The sequence below is a fragment of the Puntigrus tetrazona genome, chromosome 6, assembly GCF_018831695.1.
Source record: "Puntigrus tetrazona isolate hp1 chromosome 6, ASM1883169v1, whole genome shotgun sequence".
Classification (NCBI taxonomy): domain Eukaryota; kingdom Metazoa; phylum Chordata; class Actinopteri; order Cypriniformes; family Cyprinidae; genus Puntigrus; species Puntigrus tetrazona.
In genome coordinates, this window is record NC_056704.1 from 7,442,055 (window position 1) to 7,462,458 (window position 20,404).

The 20,404-nt window shown below is 37.9% G+C and overlaps 1 protein-coding gene and 1 pseudogene across 1 annotated transcript; both read left to right on the top strand.

The window, feature by feature from the left end:
* Positions 1–98: 98 nt before the first annotated feature.
* LOC122347267 lies at positions 99–5,020 on the top strand (annotated as a pseudogene).
* Positions 5,021–8,481: 3,461 nt separating this feature from the next.
* LOC122346909 (nodal modulator 1-like) lies at positions 8,482–19,661 on the top strand. Its single transcript, XM_043241793.1, is given in 33 exon segments — positions 8,482–8,646; positions 9,070–9,159; positions 10,206–10,251; positions 10,422–10,522; positions 10,603–10,709; positions 11,018–11,090; positions 11,252–11,282; positions 11,285–11,400; positions 11,562–11,699; positions 12,333–12,422; positions 12,578–12,683; positions 12,814–12,964; positions 13,089–13,266; positions 13,340–13,481; positions 13,568–13,699; positions 14,298–14,434; positions 14,553–14,640; positions 14,725–14,788; positions 14,933–15,028; positions 15,146–15,346; positions 15,507–15,589; positions 15,989–16,148; positions 16,376–16,502; positions 16,612–16,725; positions 16,970–17,097; positions 17,579–17,720; positions 17,834–17,883; positions 17,885–17,915; positions 17,990–18,100; positions 18,177–18,278; positions 18,402–18,521; positions 18,952–19,044; positions 19,135–19,661. Coding segments are annotated over 33 exon segments (3,618 nt in total). The 5' UTR covers positions 8,482–8,508; the 3' UTR covers positions 19,267–19,661.
* The last annotated feature ends 743 nt before the right edge of the window (positions 19,662–20,404 follow it).

A 20,404-nucleotide genomic window follows, 5' to 3' on the forward strand; every position in this document is an offset into this window, starting at 1 on the left:
TCAAACATGTAGGTGACTGTGTGGTGACCACCGGCCCCTGCATTCCTTAACTGCTCCTGTGAGATCCTAACTAATTCAACCAGTCCTAAATCCTCACCATGGAGCCCAACAAAGTTCAGTCTGAAGGAGGTCTCAATGTCACTCTGACTATCAGACTCCTCATGCACGGCAAGGTGAAAGAACATGGTTCTCATGTAAACCTTTCACATACATAATTTACTGCACTACGGAAATCATTTCACCAGTCAAACAACAGATTGTGGACATAGTACTATATTTTATAAGAGAACCAATCACAGAAAACATTTTAAATGATAAAATCTGTGATCTGTGTTATGCACCCATGTGTTAGCTAGATTGTGCAATAATAAATGAATTGTACGTTTGTTACTACAATAAACACATTATCATTTTTATATTGCAGGAGGTTGGCAGCATTATAGGCAAGGTAAAAAAAAACCCACATTCAGACGTGCTTGTTTGTAAATGTCTCTTTTTTTTTAATTGTACAATCATTAACATATGCATTTAATCAAAACTGTATTTATTGTGTACAGAAAGGGGAAACTGTGAAAAAGATGCGAGAGGATGTAAGTAACATTACAAGTCATATAAGTTGCTGATGATAAGTGTACCATGTTTATTAACAAACAATGCAATCTGTTTCTACAGAGTAATGCACGCATAAATATTTCAGAGGGGAATTGCCCAGAACGAATAGTTACCATCACAGGACCCACAGATGCCATATTCAAGGCCTTCGCCATGATCGCATACAAGTTTGAGGAAGTATGAGACCTTTTTCTAATTAAAAATATTAGTAAAACCCCAAAAGAAATCATTTGAAATTGTAACGGTAATAATAATTCATGTTTTGGTCCTACATAGGATATCATTAACTCTATGAGCAATAGCCAGGCTACTAGTAAGCCTCCAGTGACTTTGCGCTTGGTGGTGCCGGCCAGTCAATGTGGCTCTCTAATTGGGAAAGGAGGCTCCAAGATCAAGGAGATGAGGGAGGTCTGTTCAATCTTAGAATTTCTTTATGATCCACATATTTCATAAAGTGCAGCAATTATTTAATGCACAATTATTTAAAGCAATTAGTCATTGCTACTCATCGACAACAGCAAAACGCTTTTACATGGATTAAACGAAAAGTAGGGGTTTCGATCCCGGCTGAATGTGTGGTGATCGCTCTCCAGTCTACAGGGGCTCAAGTGCAAGTGGCTGGAGACATGTTGCCTAATTCTACTGAACGGGCAGTCACTATCTCAGGTGCTCCAGAGGCCATTATCCAGTGTGTGAAGCAGATCTGTGTGGTCATGTTGGAGGTAAGGAATAGAGAAATGCCAATTGCTTTAAGGTACAGTTCACTAGGGCCATAACCACCATAGACACTGAGGAGGACACCGAGTCCCAACTAATATTTAGAAATGACCAAATGTCCCCCCAAATATATGAAATTGTTACTCTGCCCTCCTTTACACAGTACTCCTGTTAGCCATTCAAATCAGAAAAGTTGGGGTTGCTCAATTATGCCCATTTCAAGACAGGTACAGATAGAGATAATAGGCCTATGTGCGTGTGTTAATCATCCAACTGAATTTAGTTACTTCAAAAACACATAGTTTTTATTGAAATTGATACCTTCCAAATGTTAAGACATGGTTACGGCCATGTCTTGGGCGACTCTGTGGGCGACTCTCAAGCTACAAAAGGCTAATATAATGAACGGATAGAAATCACGATATCCATGTAGAAAACACTATATCCACATTCAGATCAAATCCAAACACTGATCAGCACATGCATGCACAGGATGTATATATCAAATACTGCAACATAAACCTCATCATCAACTAATGTCAAACCTCACTGACCGTCTCGTTTTGGTAACCAAAACAGCATCTACTGCATGCATTACGGTCTGTTCTGTTATAGTTTTCCCTCGCTTGTTTTCTTCATTTTCATCTTTTCTATCTTTATTTGAACTTCACTTTGCCAGTCCCCACCCAAAGGTGCCACAATTCCATACAGGCCAAAGCCCGCCACGGCACCCGTCATCTTCTCTGGGGGCCAGGTAAGAGCAGACACTCTGACAGCACCAGCCACAGCCAACCTCAGCCTGTTACTGCAGCATCAGCCTCTGCCTGTGAGTATGGTCAATAGGCACATTAGGTACAGACATACAGTACAGTACATGCCAACATACAGTAGCACTATTATATAAAAGTAGACTGGTTGGAGGTGAGCAATTTAGTCAGATAATTTCTCACCTTAAGTGCTATGATATGTAATATCTCTTGAAGTGATAAATGTAAAACTTAATGAATTACTTAAACCAATATAAAAAAATGCTGTTATATTTTAAATGCAATTCATTTAATGCCAAACAAATCTGTAAAATTTACAGTAAATGGCAGCTGTGGTTGCAAAAATTTTACCGTTTAGCGACATTTTAGGTTTTAACTTAAATTTACATTTGCATGCTGTAATTTCACTATTAACTACTATAACTACCATAAAATGCAGTCCAGTTTTCACCTTATATCCACCATTTTCCTGAGTAACCGATCAGCCACGAAGGATTCAGACTTCTGTTTGCGTGCTTCCGTGTTCCAGTCCGGAAGGTTTTTACTGTAGCGTTTTAACAGTCTTTTACTGTTAATTTCAAGGTTATTTTTACAGTTTACAGAAAGACAAAAGCCAGTTGAATTTTCATCAACAGCAATTCAGTTCACGCACAAAGCCAAATGCTATTCAATCAGTTAGTGAAGTGTAATAAATTAATTTATTAACTGGATAAAACAGATGAAAGGAAATGCATTCCCACCCATAAGCGAATGCATTGTGCAGAATCATAAAATGTAATATACAAATAATATTGTGTGGACAAATGCATTTTGGAATCCAGACAGATAGTTGAAATAGACTGAGCAAACCAAAACAAAGCTGTTTTTACTTAATGGACACTTGCAATATTTGATTATTATTAAACATAATTACAGCAATTCAATAAACTAATACATGCACATAATTATATGTGTATTGCCCCCTCTGTGTACATAAAAGAATCTGTCCGTCTCTCTTAGGCCTACACTATACAGGGACAATACGCCATCCCACACCCAGACGTGAGTACAAAGTACCGTCTAATCCTTTCTCCCTCTTTAGTGTAGCCTTCTTGTTAACCTTTGTTTTTTTTTTTTTCATGACCTGCTTTATTAAAAATTATACAACTGATAAATAGATTTTTTTTGTGTTTTTAATAAAAGACAGTTGTATATGAGATTTCTCACAGCTTCCCCTTGTTAGTGTCTAGATGAGTTTGTAAAGGTCCAAGCAGGATTCCTTTATTTAATCATAACTTTAGGTGTACTGACCCTCCTCCCTCCCCCAGCAGTTGACAAAGCTCCATCAGCTGGCTATGCAGCAAACCCCTTTACCTCCTCGGACAGACCACCCCGCTTTCCTGGTACGTACCCAACCCTCCCGCTACACACCCTTCACTATATACCTGTAGGTCTTTCATTCACTTTTGTCTTTCACTTTTCTCCCCCTGGATGGGTTGCATATTAATACCTAAAATATGCATTAGTTCCTAAGTGACACATTAGTAGCTACCTTTTAAAAAGATACCACCCAGCGGCAGCTTTTGTACCTGAGAGTGTATAGAAACATTCCTTAAATGAGCAGGTAAAGACATGATATCAGGAAACGTCCTACACCATGAATATATTTTATATGTACAGTTTTAAAATGGTTAATATTGTGAAAAACTAATTGCTCTGCGTTTCTCAGTTGTTTGGCTGTGTTTCTGTTTCTAGGTGTGGATGCCAGTTCACAGGCCAGTACTCATGAACTCACCATTCCAAATGATGTGAGCAGCTTTCTTTGTCTTCAGTAATGCGTTGGGCGGTTGTATTGAATTTAAAGGGTTACTCCACACCAAAATGAAAATTTTGTCACTCTATGTTGTTCCAAACCCGTAAAAGCTTTAATTTAAGATACTTTTGATGAAAACCAGCAAGCTTGCGACTGTCCCATTGACTCCCAAACAATTACAATCTTCTTCTTCATCTGCTTCATCTGCCATCATTGATCGAAGCTTACTATTATGGCGCTGTAAGAATACTCTTTGTATTAAAAAAACCTTTTTTTAAAGATTCAGCACCAAGTGAAGCTTTTACGGGTTTGGAACAACATGGTAATTAATGACAAAATGTTCATTTCGGGGTGGATTAAGCGTTTATGGGAGAGCTATTGATTTTCCAGACTGACTTCTATCTGTCTGTATGTTTCCAGCTAATAGGCTGCATAATCGGACGTCAAGGCACCAAAATTAATGAAATCCGTCAAATGTCTGGAGCTCAAATCAAAATCGCTAATGCCATGGAGGGGTCATCAGACCGTCAGATCACCATTACGGGAACACCTGCCAACATCAGCCTGGCACAGTACCTTATAAATGCCAGGTGGGATTCAAAGCAAGCTATAATATGTAACGGTGCATGTAAATACTATACAAATAATTTATTAGTGAAAAAAATATTTTTTTTAAAGATGAAGGTCAGTGGATAGAAACATCGGTTGTACTTGTAATAATACATTTCTATATTTAGCATGGACCGATAGTGTGCGAACATTTTGGATTTAACAATGTTATTGTCCTGTTTTTCCTATGTACCTATTTTTGAGTTTGTGTTGATTGAGTATTACCTTTTTTAAACAGAAGAGCCTTTAAAATTGTTTCTTGTGAACACTTGTGATTAGCTATGTTTCCATCAGCCTGTTTTTATGTGCGTTTTGAACGAAGCATCGCACTAGAGTTCTGCCAAATTTCTGTGCTTATGCGCTAATGTTCTATGAAATATTCCAATTAACTTAAATTCACAACTTTGGATGGAAACCCGGCTATTGACTCCGACGTGGTGCACGCTAACACAATGCTACTTTCTGCAGGTTCAGAGATGTGGCAGCCATGTGGACTGACCCTTCAACCATGACAACCTCCTGAAGTCGTATTATGCTCTGTTCATCTAAGACATTCTTAAATTGCTTTTTGGGCCTCATCTGGGAAACGATGCAGATTGCTGAACTACATGTAGTGTAATAAAGCCAGTTCAACGTATTAATTCCATAGATTAACAGAAAAAACAAAACAAAGCTTCACCCAACGGGGGCTTCTCTGTAAACTGTATTTATTGTCTGCACCGAAGGTCTCTGCAGTAAAAAAGCATTCTAGTAAGCAACCTGTATTTAGGCAATTTTGGAATTGTGTCTGTGTACAAAAATATGATGCATTGTCTTATTAATTAGATATAGTTTTAGCGAAGAAAATTAGCATGCTGAATGTCTAGCAGTTGTCATTGCTCTTATTTATTTAAATGCTTTCTCGATATTTTACAGTACTTTAAAAAATGTATTCAAGTTATCATACATGTAACGTGAGCAATAAATTGTAATAAAATATGCTTCTTTTAAGTTCAGTAAATGGTAAAATAGGCGGTTCAGAAAAATAGAATCCTGTTTAATAATGGTCGCACTTGTATAGATTTATTGCCGGTTTATGATTTGTAACAAAATATATATTTCATACGGCGCATGATATCCGTTTTCTTTCTTCTGGTCCTGAAGCAATTGTCTTTGTACGATTGCAAACCAGGTGACCTCGTCCTGTGTGATTTAATGATTTTTCAGCCTTTAAAAAAAAGACCTGATTGTTTAACTTGGCTAAACATTATTGATGTTGACCGTGCTTCAAGTAATTGTAATGGTTTTATGAAGCAATGTGCTTTGTTTACATCTTTGTTTAATGCTGTGTTGTGCACTGCAATAATGTAAATATCTGAAGGTGTCAGACGTAAGTAGTCTAGACAAAAGTAAGATTAACCAATTCGACAGTGGACCACAGAAGAATAGACACTTTCTGGCAATGCAACTGTGATGATACAGGAAGGAAGCAAGTAATAGATGTTGATTTGAATGTAATGATGTGACTTTTTTAACACGTCATTTGCTGTTTAGCTTGTCAAATGTACACCCAGATCCAGATGGATGAACAGCCTACAGTATAAAACACATGCTCGAGCTCTTTAGGTTTTCTTTTCAAACTTGTCTCAGTAGCTAGCGATCACATTGTGAGTTGGATTCACAAGTTGTATATCTGCCGTGTATGCTCCGTGTTGACAGTTCTCTGTTCAGAATGTTTATTATTTATATCAAAGAAATGGGCTTTGATGAGTTAAAAAACGTAATGTATGATTATTTCTCGTATGAATTTTGGTGTTCGCTTATATTTAAGATTTTATGTGATGATTTATGTGACATAAAATGTCATTTTACTGCATTGCAATTCTTAGTAGGAATCCAGTGAGTTCACGTAAGTCAATATGTATCTGTTTATGTCATTTCTAGTGGCTCCATTGACATAGCGGCTTCTGTATATTCATACCCCCTTCATAACAGGGTATCAATCTACAAGCATTGCCATTTTGAATGTCTTAACACTGTTGGCAGTCTTTCTATACAGCACGATATCTCATATAACAGGTTATAACACCAAAATGAGTGACACTGTACTTTTATTAAACTAATGTGCTTATTTTATTTAAAACCAGAAACGTGCGTACTACAGTCTAATATTTCCCACCAAGAAACACTGGTTTCTGTGTTTGCTGCTGAATGACTCATGGTTTGACTTACAGAATGCTTTCATTTTCATATTATTTTTATTGTCAATAAAGTCGCTTGATCTCACATGCTGTTCATATTCCTTGAAAGTAGTTTTTTTTCACTTAAAGGAGATTAGAATAGCTTATTCACTCAAACTCTGTGCTTTACAAGAGGGCTCGTACTGCAGAAATGAAACGATTCTGAAATACAGACATTTGCCATTATCAGGATTACCTTGACTAATGTATAGTGTACAGTAAACCATGTTAATTGTGCCGTATTCTCACGTTAAATGATAAATTCTTATTGTATAATTAGTTGCTGTGTGCAGCATGTGACAAGGAGGCGTTGTCCATCTTAGAACAGACTGAAAGGAAAGCTGTTTGTCAGGTTATATCAGTAAGGGTAGCACATTTGGTGGGATTTTAATGTGTGATTTCACAGAGCATTCAGAAGATAATTGGAGCATGCGTCTGTGACAGCTGGGAGAAGAGGAGCACTCAGTGCTAAACACTGCCACCATGTGTTGCCTACCAATGATTATAAAGAAGAAAATCAGTGTAAAGAACTCGAAATCTTTTATCACGTATATAATATTATAATATAATTAAGACACGCCAGCTGAAGTGTTAATGTTCCTTTTGTCGATGTACTGGTAAAGCGATTAAAGATAATGTTCAGCTAAATAAATGCACTCATGGGGACAGGTCCGCACATTTCTGTCCAAAAATATCCTTTTATTGTCCTTGTGGGCAGTGGTCGAATTCTACAATTGCAACATTTGTCCAATTTTTAAAGGGTTTTATTTCATATAAAAATGGCTTATTTAAAAAAAAGGAATTCTGGGCATTTTTTGCTGGTTTAGGTCCGTCGTGGATAAATAAATGGTAATAAAACTGCGAGTATGCGATATTAGTAGTTTTGGGTCGTATTTCGGGAGAATGACTGCGCTCCTCTGAAAGCACGGCTGAATCATCGGATCACTCGATTCTTTCAACATCAGATTAATGCAAGGAACAGAACGCTTTGTTGCTCTGCACGTTAGTGCTAGCGCACTTGTGCTGATATTCAGAAATTGTTTTTGCAATGAATATAAAACAAAAACCCATACATGATTTTACATACACTTACCCATACATCATTATTTTTTTCTTTTGCAAAGTTGAGTAATGTCAGCAGCCACACTGCACAATATGTCGGGGTGAAAGTATTTAAATTCTAATTAAAATTAAATCATACCTTCTGTCTTTTAAAGATTTAATTAACTCCTGCTTGTGGGGATATTTCATACAGACATTCTCCAAAATATTTTCTATGTGTATTTTGCAAAACATTTCCTAATATGTTTGCCCGCCAGAAAATGTTTTTCTCTTATTCGTCTTTACTTTGTCTTGTAGTACAAAAGTCGTACTCATAAACATGTATTTATATCTATGGTCTATATCTATATCTATAAGTCATGTGCTAATGCCGAGTCTCTCTCTCTATCTCTTTATCTGGTCTGTTATAAACCCAATTGCACCACCTATTGTTAATGTTTGTATTAGCATGTGGATATATTAGCTCGGCACGCTGCTTTCTTGCAATTGCAGAGATATATAAAAATCCAATTACGCTTCAAACAAAGCAAAGAAAATTAAAGTTTAATTAACCTTGATTTACAGGTTTTCGAGTTGCACTCCTTGAACAGCCAATGAAAACAACTAATATAGACACCCGTCGTGACTGACCAATAGGAATGAGGCAAAAAAGATTTGCCATTAAAGTGATTGGCTGAAGTAATCTGAACCATGTGCGGTGTACGTCAGTACGCTTCACCAGCGCTGCACGATGGGTGGAATTAAGGAGCTAACGATTCTTATTCTATCTTTCCTGTACGTGACATTTGTGAATGGTACTGATGATATTTTGGTAGGCTGCGGGGGCTTTGTTAAGTCAGATGTGGAAATTAACTACTCTGTCATTGAGGTAAGAAGACTTCAGAGTTCTGGTTTAAAAATGATTAGCTGGCTAGCTAGCGCATGACGTTCCGGAACTGAACCGATGCTCTGATATATATATCATCTGCTGTCCTAAACAGTTACGCTTATAGGTTGTAGATCGCATAATCTGGTGATCCGTCCGTCGTGAATGTAGCAGGTTGCATGACAGCTTCCTAACCAACTGTCAAGCATTGTCAGCAAAACACACGATTTGACCAAGCATGCTTAATATTGTTAATTAGCATTGCCTCGCTCAAAGTGTTCACTGGAACTTTTAAATAAATGGCATACAGTTAGACGTCCATTTAGTTCGTGGTATTTTTACGCATTTCCTTTGTCTTTTTATAAGGTCCGTTTAAAGTGTGTTAATGATGACCAACGTGTAGTATGTGTTTGTTCTTCTTTACAGATCAAACTTTACACTAAACAGGGCTCTCTGAAATATCAGACTGACTGTGCACCAATCAATGGTTACTTCATGATCCCTCTCTATGACAAGGTACTGTAATTCAGGAATGAATGGGCTGTCACACATCCAAGGTCATTTTACAATGTTTAGTGCAATTTGTGTCTTTCTAGGAAGACCTTTCACCACACATTAAGGTAGCTTTACTTATGGTAGGGCTACAGTGTGTATATGTGTGTATATATATATATTTATTAAGCAATGATATAATAATGCATTCAAAATGAATGTTTTCTATTGTGGGCAAAGAGCCAAGTAAAAATTATTTTCTGAATGAAGTATAATCTTACATTATTGCTAATCAAACAGTACAGAACACACTTCCATACCTTCCACTTCCTTTTTCCGTATGACTTATTTATAATTGTTTCAAATTATTCTTAAAGTGTAGTCATTACCGCATGTACAAAGGCTAGAGTGATTGCAACCAAAAGCATTTTGATAATCCTTTCTTTAATAAATGAATTAATCTGATAAAGGCATGGTTTTATGTTCTATACGTAACTGACAAAACACATTTATCCAGTCTATCCAAGGGCTGCAAACAGTGCACTAATTAAATACTATAAAAACATGTGAAATACAATGTTTGTATTTTTATCTACACAAACTTTTATTGATTTCTCTATTAAAAAGAAAGTGTAATACAAATCACAACCCTTAGTTCGATGTATTATGACATTTTATATATTGTACAACCCTAATCTGCGAATTTTGAAGATTTCCCTGGGGAGTTTAAACTAATCATGTATTGGCATATTACTTGCAAATTGCTGCAAGCTTTATCTGATGGTGTAAATTGGGGCAAAATTCATCTTTGACATGTCTGTCTATTTTAAACTGGAACCAGAGTTAAGTGGACTGGGACAGCCTATCAGGCTCTTGCGATGCAGTGTTTCATCCTTACACCAGCAGCTTCACCTTAATCAGAGAGGCGCTTTCCAGGCTCAGTCACTTTGAAGAGTGTCACAATGTCTGATATATATATATATGAAATTAGCGAGTCCTGCTTTTCGTCAATATTTGATCTGGTGGGTTTTGTATTTGTTTGTGTTAATACGGATTACAATCTTTTACAGGGTGATTTTGTTATAAAGATAGAACCACCATCAGGATGGAGCTTTGGTAAGGAATGATTTCACATATCAAGTGGTGGTTATATTATACGATAAAATCGTGAATAATTCAATTTCAGAGTTCTTGTATACTGTAATCTGCTCTTGATCAGTCCAGGGTTCTCTGAGGTGGACTCACTTTTCACGTCATGTATTGTGTTATAATTTGTCTGAATGCAGAGCCAACGACTGTGGACCTGCATGTGGATGGAATTACAGACATCTGCACTAAAGAACAAGATATCAACTTTGTTTTTACCGGGTTTTCGGTCCTCGGAACTGTAAGTTGAACATTTACCCACTTTGTAATACAGATCTTTTTGTAAGGTTAAAAACAAAACTAATTTCTTTTTTCGTTTAGATCTTAAGTAAAGGGCATTTGTTGGGACCTGCAGGGGTTGAAGTAAGTTTGAGAAAAGCAGGAGAAGATGATGTCCTTCAAAGTGTCCTCACACAAGCTGGAGGCCAGTGAGTAGATATCGTCTAGTGGGCAAACTAGAATTCGTGCATGCAAAATTTCTTCGGACACCTTTATTGGTCACGTCAAATTCTCAGGTTCTTCAAGGGATCCCCGGGTGTTATGTCTCTTACTGAAATATGTAATAGAAACCCCTTTACTGCAACACAACTTGAAATAAACAGTTCAGAAAACGATTGTGTCGTTTTTGGTTGTAAAAACCCCAGACTCTCTCTTTAACGATTATTTCAAAGTAATATTAATTCTCCATTAATACCGTTACCGTAAATGCACCCTTGTTTATGTTGCTTGTTCGCAGGTATACTTTCCTCAAGGTGCTTCCGGGAAGTTATGACATCACCGCCACTCACGCCTCATGGACCCTTGAGCAGGTGTATATAGTACAAACAAAACATATTTCTCAGTGACGAATGTGTCAACACCCCGAAGAAGGATTTTCATGCCACTACACTTTTGCTAGTTCACATATAAAAATCATCTCATTTAAATGTAAACGTAAACTTGGTTCACTTATTTTTTTATTCCCTCACAGAGCTCAACTGCTGTGGTTGTGTCAAGCAACGCCCCGCCGCAGCTCCTCTTGTGGTAAAGGGTTACGATGTCTCTGGAGAGGTGCAGAGTGACAGTGAACCCATGAAAGGAGTCGGCTTCCTCCTTTACTCTGCCAGCGTAACACAGGAGGTAAAAGGTTTTATTAGATCCATAGCCCGACCACAAACACGTGATCCGCACAAAATAGCTTTGGATGAATGCCATTTGTGTAATTTGATAATATTTATAAATGTGCACAGATTCGTCATCTGTTATCCAGTAGACTTTAAACAAATGCATTATTTATTTAGGATATCAGTGGCTGCAGTGTGGCCCCTGTGGATGGAGCTGTAGTCGGCGACCCCGCGCTTGTGTTTTTGTGCAGTTCCCAGTCTCGTGAGGATGGTACTTTCTCATTCCCCTGCCTCCCCAGTGGCGAATATACAGTGGTAAGGATGTACTGTCACCAACCTTTATATTATTTGATCCTGTGTACTAACATTATATATAGAATTGGACAGAAATAATACATGGTTTCTTATTGTGAGAAGAGCATGCTTATTGTTGGTTCAAATTAAACCACACATGAAGCAAAATTCAACCAAATACTTCAGGTGGAGAAAAGGAGGTGTCATTATATCAGTTTTATATCATTTTCATGGTTTGGCCTTTCAGTTAAGAATTGATTTTTAAAGTTCTTAAAGAGTTTTAAAGGATCCAATGACTTGGCGCGTATATAAGTTTTGACTGCCTATTAAAATATGTTCCAAATTAATAAGACCTTCTAATGCTGCTGTTTTGGCAAGCTGCAGTATAATCCATACAGTCAGGTGCAGCTTTTAGGCCCCATCAAATCCAATATGGAGTTATGGTTAGATTAGATCTTGTCTTGCATGCAAATTTCTACTTGATTATTGCAATTAACTGTCCATTTTTGTTGGCGCATATACATTTTGTTGTCAAATCTGATATGCCCGTACAACAAAGTATTTCATTACTTTCTGGTTCTACTTTTAATTTATATATACGTTACATTTATCTCTTTATGAGTCTTTTTTAGCTTGTCTCTTCTTGAATTGTAGGTCCCATATTACAGAGGGGAGAGAATCACATTCGATGTTGCTCCTTCTCGCATGGATTTCAAAGTAGAACACAGCAGTTTAACGTTGGAGGTGAGCTTCTCAATTTCCTGACCTGTCCTCACAGATTTGGAGACATGACCCAACACCTTAATTGACAATTTGGGTTGGACCGTATTCATTTTGGGAATTTTAAAACAGCTGGTCTCGCTCAGCAGCCTAAACTATTCTCTTTTATTGTCTCTCAGCCAATATTTCGTGTCATGGGATTCTCTGTGATGGGCAGAGTTCTGAATAGCCCCAATGGAGAAGGTGTCGCAGATGCTGTAGTAACACTTAACAACCAAATTACAGGTAAGTGATGATACACTTGAATTTAACATCATTAGGCATATCCAAATTACTCCACAATTCATGCTTGCTTAATAAGTTTATGCTAAATTAACACATCCACATTTTGCCTCCTCTTTGATCTTTTTCACAGTGGAAACTAAAGACGATGGTTCGTTCAGATTGGAAAATATGACCACAGGCACTTATACTATTAACACGCACAAGGAGCTGATGTTCTTTGAGCCAGTCACTGTGAAGATTGCTCCCAGCACCCCTCAGCTGCCAGACATCATCACTGCAGGGTGAGTATGTAGCCAAGAATTCTCCCCAGAAAGCTGTTTTTAGAAGATAATCAAAGGCTTGAGGTGTCTGTCGTCTATCTTCAGACGTCCGATTTGAAATCTCTGCTCCACTGCCGTTTTTCAGGTTTAGCGTGTGTGGTCACATCTCAGTCACTCGTCTTCCTGAAACCGTTAAACAGCTTGGGCACTACAGAGTTAGTCTCTCGACTCAGAGACAGGATCAGGGCTTTTTCCGCACTGTTGAAAGTGACAGCCACGGAGTGTTCTGCTTTCAGGTTAAACCAGGAGACTACAGCGTTCAGGTAATGAGAATTAATGCTGTGATTTGACTGGTTAGTGATTTGCACATTCATTTAGATGTTTTGTTTTATACAGGTGACCCTCCCTGAAAGTGATGTGAAGGCTGGACTTGCTCTTCAGCCGTACTCTCTCGATATCTCACTTGTGGATCGTCCTATCACTGACCTTGTCTTCACTCAGTTCATAGCATCTGTTTCTGGCTCTGTGTCCTGTCTTGGTAAGCGTTTTTTTTTTCTCATGTCCGCTGTCAAATTCAATTGTGTGCTTTCTGCCTTTGCCTCACTGATCGAATTGTCCCATCAGTGGCATGTGGAGATCTGACAGTCACCCTTCAGCCTGTGAGCAGACAAGGAGACAGGCAAAACCTTCAGTTGTCTGGCAGCAGTGAAACTCTCAGCTTCACTTTCAATAACGTGTTACCCGGAAAGTACAAAGGTAAGCACAGTTTTTACACGTTTTGATTTTAATGAGCAATAGAGATAGTTTATCTATTTAATACCATAATGATAACTATCACGCAAAAGTTTTTGGTCAGTAAGGTTTTTTTTCAAAAAGCATCCAGCAAAAAAAAAAAAAAAAAATTAAGTACCACAACTGTTTTCAACTGTGATAGCAGTCAGAGATGTTGTTTGAGCACAAAATCAATTTCTGAAGGATTGTGTTGCAGTAAAGACTGAAAAACATATAAAACATTGGCAAAAAATATCATCGGCAAACCTTTGAACGGTAGTAAAAAAATTTCCAGCATTTGGTTTTGGGTTTTATATTAACAAAATATAAAAATAATTTCATTTGAATTCTGTAGTACAATGTATTCTGTATTTATAACTTGAAAGATATCCGAACGATAAATTAATATAGGTTTTCGTCTTACTTTAATATAATTTGTTATACTTTTGAAAGTTTATTGAATTGCTGTATTTCATAAACTAAATATTGAGCTAAACTGTGCAGGATTTCAGCAGTGTAAAACTTAAATTCATGAGAAAAGGGGTTTTTTACCAAGAAAATTAACAAGCTCTGCACATCACAGTGTCTATCACCCAAGAGGAGTGGTGCTGGAAGCAGAAGTCTGTAGAGATCGATGTACTTGACTCGTACGTAGAGGGAGTGGAGTTCAGACAAACCGGATACTTGCTTCGCTGCTCACTGTCCCATGCTATAACCCTGGTGAGGACCGAAAACATTCAATACTTAAAGATGACTGATCGAATAGTTGTCATAATCAGCTGTTCCAAGTCTAAAATGGTAATGCTGATGGTGATGCGTTACTTTTCGATAATCTTAGGAATTTTTCCAAGATGGCAGCTCACCAGAGAACGTTGGCATTTACAATCTGTCCAAAGGAGTCAATCGTTTCTGCCTGTCCAAGCCGGGTGAGCTCAGCCTTTCCTATAGTTTGGTAAGGTAATTACATTCATAAAGCTTAAAGTTCATAAGATATTTCTTTTTAATCGAAGGTGTTTATAAAGTGACTCCACGCTCCTGTCACCAATTCGAACAAGATTACTACACCTACAACACGTATGTGGCTGGTGCACAACATTTTATTCCAATTAAAGTAGCCGCAACAGCTTTCTACCTTTACCGCTTTCGCAGTATGTGCTTGCTGCGTTAACATTAAATGAAGTCTTATCCACTTTGTTGATTTTCAACTTTGTTCCGCAGGTCTGCCCCAAGCATCTTAACCCTAACTGCTGTGAGACACCACATGACAGGACTTATCACCACTGATAAGATGCTGGATGTCACTGTCACCATCAAGTGAGTGAGGCAAAGCACTGGCATTATGTGTCTCTCAAACTGTTAAATATATCTTGTTTGTTTTGAGTCCTGGCTGTTGATTTCAATACACCTGGTGGTTTTGTTTCATTTTGGCAGATCTTCCATTGAGAGTGAGCCTGCTTTGGTTCTGGGGCCCCTGCGCTCAAATGAGGAGCAGCGATGGGAGCAGCAGCTTCTGGAAATAGCTTCCCGTAAGAAGGAGAGGGAAGAAAGAGGAGACGAGAACAGCCCCCCTGTGGAAGAGAAACCGGATGAACTCCATGAGCCTTTCCACTATGAATTCTCATACTGGGCACGGTATGATTTTTGGAGAATGTTTGCTAGCGTTTTTTGCTCTTGTGTTTGTGTTTGAACAAGATTTCACAATATTTGTTTCTAAGAACATATATAACGTTGTCTTCTTCTATCAGTTACAAATTTCATGGTCCTCGTTTTATATCTCTGTTGGTTATTTTAGGGCTGGGGAGAAGATCACAGTCATGCCTTCATCCAAAGAATTTCTGTTTTACCCTCCTGAAGTAGAGGCTACAATCACTGGAGGTTAGAGTGCAATTATTTTATTTTTTACTAATAGATGCATGTTCTGTCTAGGACCTCACGACAATTATGGAACAAATTGCTAACAACTTCTGTTCACACAAAGAATGCAATAAATATTTGTCAAGCATCATACGGCAATCCATAGTAATATGTAACATATGAATAAATGAATACTAGGTAGAATTAACTCTTTAGAGTCTGAAACAATGCAAAGTATCCACCTCATTTTTACAAGACCAGGTGCTGCCATTTGTAACTTGAATGTACCAGACTTCCGCTTATCTTTAACTATAATGACTTCTTGAAAGGAGTCGCTAGCATCAGTCAGAAAAATGGGGTTTCAGTTTTACTTCAGTTTATATTTGAAACTGATACACAATGATTGACCTTCTTTAACAGAGAACTGCCCGGGTCAGATGGTGGAGATCGCAGGCCGCGCCGGACTGTTCCTCACGGGGGAGGTGTCACCTACACTGGAGGGTGTGGAAATCTCCATTAAGGAGAAAGGAGCCGCAACCCCTCTCATTACAGTCCTCACCGATGAAGCCGGAACCTACAGGTATCTCACTGAATCACAAACATACTGTGTTCATTTATTTAACACCTCTCTCATAACTGTGTATTTAATAATGCATATTAGCTTAAAAGCATGGTTTATAAATATGCAAACGTGAATGACTGTTGGCCTATTTAGAAATAAAGTGAAGTCATTAGCTGAAATCTTAAATCCACTAAAACATTCTAAACAAATAAAATGAATGTATTGCTTTTTCCCTTTGAAACCAGTGTGGGACCCCTACATAGTGACTCTCTGTATGACATCAGTGCCAGTAAAGAGGGCTTTGTCCTGACTGCAGTGGAGGGAAGCACAGGAGACTTCAAGGCGTTTGCCCTCGCAGGAGTCACTTTTGAGGTCAGTGTCGCATAAATGGCTTCTCATCACCTTGAACTTTCACAAGTGTTTTCCTTTTTATCAATCAAACGGTTCATTTGGTTTGCATTTTGTTTCTCTTGCCCCTCAGATAAAGGCAGAGGATGGTGTTCCTCTCTCTGGGGTTCTGCTGTCTCTCAGTGGGGCCAACTTCCGCTCAAACATGCTCACTCAAGACACTGGCCTTCTCACCTTCAACAACCTGGTACAGTCTTCTCAGCCCCTTAGTCGCTATGGTCATCTTCTGATGAGTTAAACACATTCGTTCTTCTGTACGATCCACCTTGTGCTGTTGCAAAACCTATTGACTTTGTTCTTTGCCCATACAACGAAACTCTCATTTTAAATGTTTACCTGTTAATAAAAAACAGTGCATACTTATGAGTACAAGCAGAACGCATTGTTAAATGAAGTAGAAGTTGTCTTCATTTCTCCATCTCTTATCGCAGAGTCCTGGCCAGTACTATTTCAAGCCCATGATGAAGGAGTTCCGCTTTGAGCCCTCAGCACAAATGATTACAGTAGAAGAAGGACAGGTCCTCCATATTCCCATCGCTGGCTTCAAAACAGCTTATAGGTCAGCAATGTTAATATAAGCACTGCCTGTTAACATGCTTAGTTTTCCAGTTATATTATATGCATACAGTATGTACACCAAGTGCACAAATTGATCAAAAACGAATGAAATTTAATTTATTCCTATTTTTATGATAATAAAAAAGTAGGCCTAATAAAAAAACTATGTAACAGCCTTAAATTAACTGGAAATGCCAAATGCCTCCTTACTTTTGACACTTTCTGAGCAGGCAGCACGTTGTCATGTTGATTGGGTTGCCTTGTTTGAGCACAATGACAACATTATATTTCAAACAATTGAAGCTCTTTTTTTCCTCAAATGTAATCGGCTTGTTAATAATCGTTCTATTTGTAATGTATATCGAACCGAAAGCCTCATACTAAATGGTTCAACACGAATACGTGTATCGTAACACCCCAAGCGTCACACAGTCTTTCAGGAATCATTTATTTATTTCTTCTTGTTATTGGACGTGTCTCAGCTGCTATGGAACAGTGCAGTCAATAGGAGGCGATGCGGAGCAGGGGGTCGCTGTGGAGGCAGTGGGGCAGGAAGAGTGTGGCATGTACAGTGAGGACACGGTCACTGATGAAGAGGGACGCTTTAGACTCAGAGGCTTGCGGGTAAGACTACTGGAGAAAGATGTTTAGAAAAGCGTAAAGACTGATTAAAATTCACAAGAACACACATTTTACGATTCTCAACAAAGCCTGTGTTTCCTCCATGTCAATGTCAGCCTGGGTGTAACTACAACATTCAGCTGAGAGGAGAAGGAAACGATCACATCGAGAGCGTTACCGCCACACAAAACCATTGAGGTGAGTGTTCTCTTTCTTTTAACACATTTTGTTTAAAGTTTCCATTTAATGTTTTTATTTTTGCGTGGTTTTAGGTGGGAAACACCGATATCGAAGGAGTAAACATAATCGCCTTCAGACAGATCAACCAGTTTGACCTGAGTGGAAATGTCATCACTTCTCCTGAGCATCTCCCGACTCTCTGGGTAGGTGCCGTGGTTTAAAACGCTTTCACTCATTTGATTACGCTTTGAAGTCACCGTTGTCCCTCCCTCTCTAAAGGTGAAGCTCTACAAGAGTGACAACCTTGACAATCCCTTCCAAAGCGTGTCTCTTGGCCAGTCCCTGTTCTTCCACTTTGCCCCCCTGCCACGTGATGGAGAGGTACTTTTTATTCCTCTAAACGACTCCTATTTTTATGTTTAACTATATTCCTATCTATTAATGCCCATACTTTGATTTAATCTGAAGAATGGGTGGTTGAGGCATCTTCTTGTCTTTTTGCAGAGCTATGTCTTGATGCTACACACGTCACTCTCTCGCTCCCAGTATGACTTCAAACTCCCACAAGTCTCGTTCACGTCTTCTGGTTACCACAAACATGTAACACTAACCTTTAACCCCAAGGTAACAACCTTTTTTTTTACATCCAGTGGTCAAAATCTTGTGCTAATGGATCATTCGTCCGTCGCGTTTGGTGTTAAAAGAGTTTAAACTCTTCTAAAGTTACATACATTTGTATAGCACTTTGTACAATATAGATTGTAACGATACGTGCATGAATAAATAAATGAACAGCTGTAAGCATATCAGAAAACAGTGGTGACGTTATTCAGCTCAAATCAGTTCGGTGGTGATTCATTTCAACAGCGGTGTCAGTGGTGCCGAGTTCATCAATTATTAAGCAAGTTCTATTCTGCGCTAAAGCAGCTCTACACAAGCCAACAGTCATCATCCAGTTCAATTTAGTTTATTGTCGATAGTGAATATATTACTTATTGTCTTTTAAATCCCGAGTTCTTAGATTCAATCCGTATCAATTTGTTTGTCTTTCCAGAGGAAAATACCAGATCAGGATGTTGCCCAGGGATCTTTCATCGCCCTACCTCTCACATTACTACTATTGCTTGCCGTCTATAATCACGAGCGGGTACCGATTTCTTTTTCTTTCAGAATCGTTACTGACATTCACTAAAGCTCTAATGGCGCTGTGTAGATGACAATATGGTGTCGTTCCCAGGTGATCCCACTGCTTCTGCAGCTGGTCAGCCAGATCCAGGGAGTTCGAGGACTTGCTCAGGCCGGCGGGGAAGGAATCCCAGTGGATGAAGCCAAACGCCAATCAAAAAGGCCAAAAACAAGACGTACATGAGATGAAAGCCAAGCCAATCACTGCATTCAGATCTCACAAGCGTCCAGTGTCAGACAGCACATAAGACCATGTCGGTCTGATCGGAAAATTCTATCATAAAAACAACCTCGCATGGGGTCGGCAGATATTTTTGGACATATTTATTCTTGCTGAATCTCAGAAGACCTACGTTTTTTTTTTTTTTTTTTTTACTGTGGTGTCCTGGTCACACAGATCCTTATATTTTACAGTCCTTAGCATGTGAATGTGGCTTGGAGATTGTGTATTTATTAGTGCCGTCAAATGATTAATCGCCTCTAAGAGAAGTTTCTGTTTACATTATGTATGCGTTTGTGTACTATGGGTATTATGTATATACAAATACACACACATGCATTTATATATTTACACTTATATTAAATTTACATATGATATAATTTATATAAATGTACGTAAACATGTAGATGCATATATATTTACAAAATATATGCTGCTTGTGAGTGTCTTTTTATATTTATATATATATATATATATTCACAGTACACAAATATATTATGTAAAGAAAAACTTTAATTTTGGGTACAGTTAATCGTTTGACAGCACTAGTATTTATGTTTGTGAGAGACTGCTCAGGGAGGATGGCTGATTTAAGAAACTTCAAATGTATGAGTTTTGTTTTTTTGTTTTTGGTAGAAAAAAATATGAAGAGTAATAAGCCAAGTAATTGATTAGTAGCCTGAATGACTAGATTTTATTGAACCACTCCAATTAATATCAGTTTAGGTGTTTTTTTTTTTGTTTGTTTTTTTTATAAAACTACTAGAATTTGTAGATTTAAGTTGTAATTTGCTAACTTAAACACACTTACATTTTAAAAATATAGAGATTAATAAACATTTGACCCACTAAATTCATTTTATATGATTTTTGTTACCCTGAAAAGCCACAAAACAACTAAAACCTTAAAAAAATGTTTCAATTATTTCAGTTCCTTAAAGGTAAATGACTTGCTGCTACCATTTGATGGGTTCAGTACATATTCATTCCACTGCGTTCATATGATCATCATTTGATAAAATGTGTGGTTAGAGGAAAAACAAATAATAAAGTGTTTTGGAAATTATTCATTGTGTTATGGACAATTGTTGTTTAGACAAAG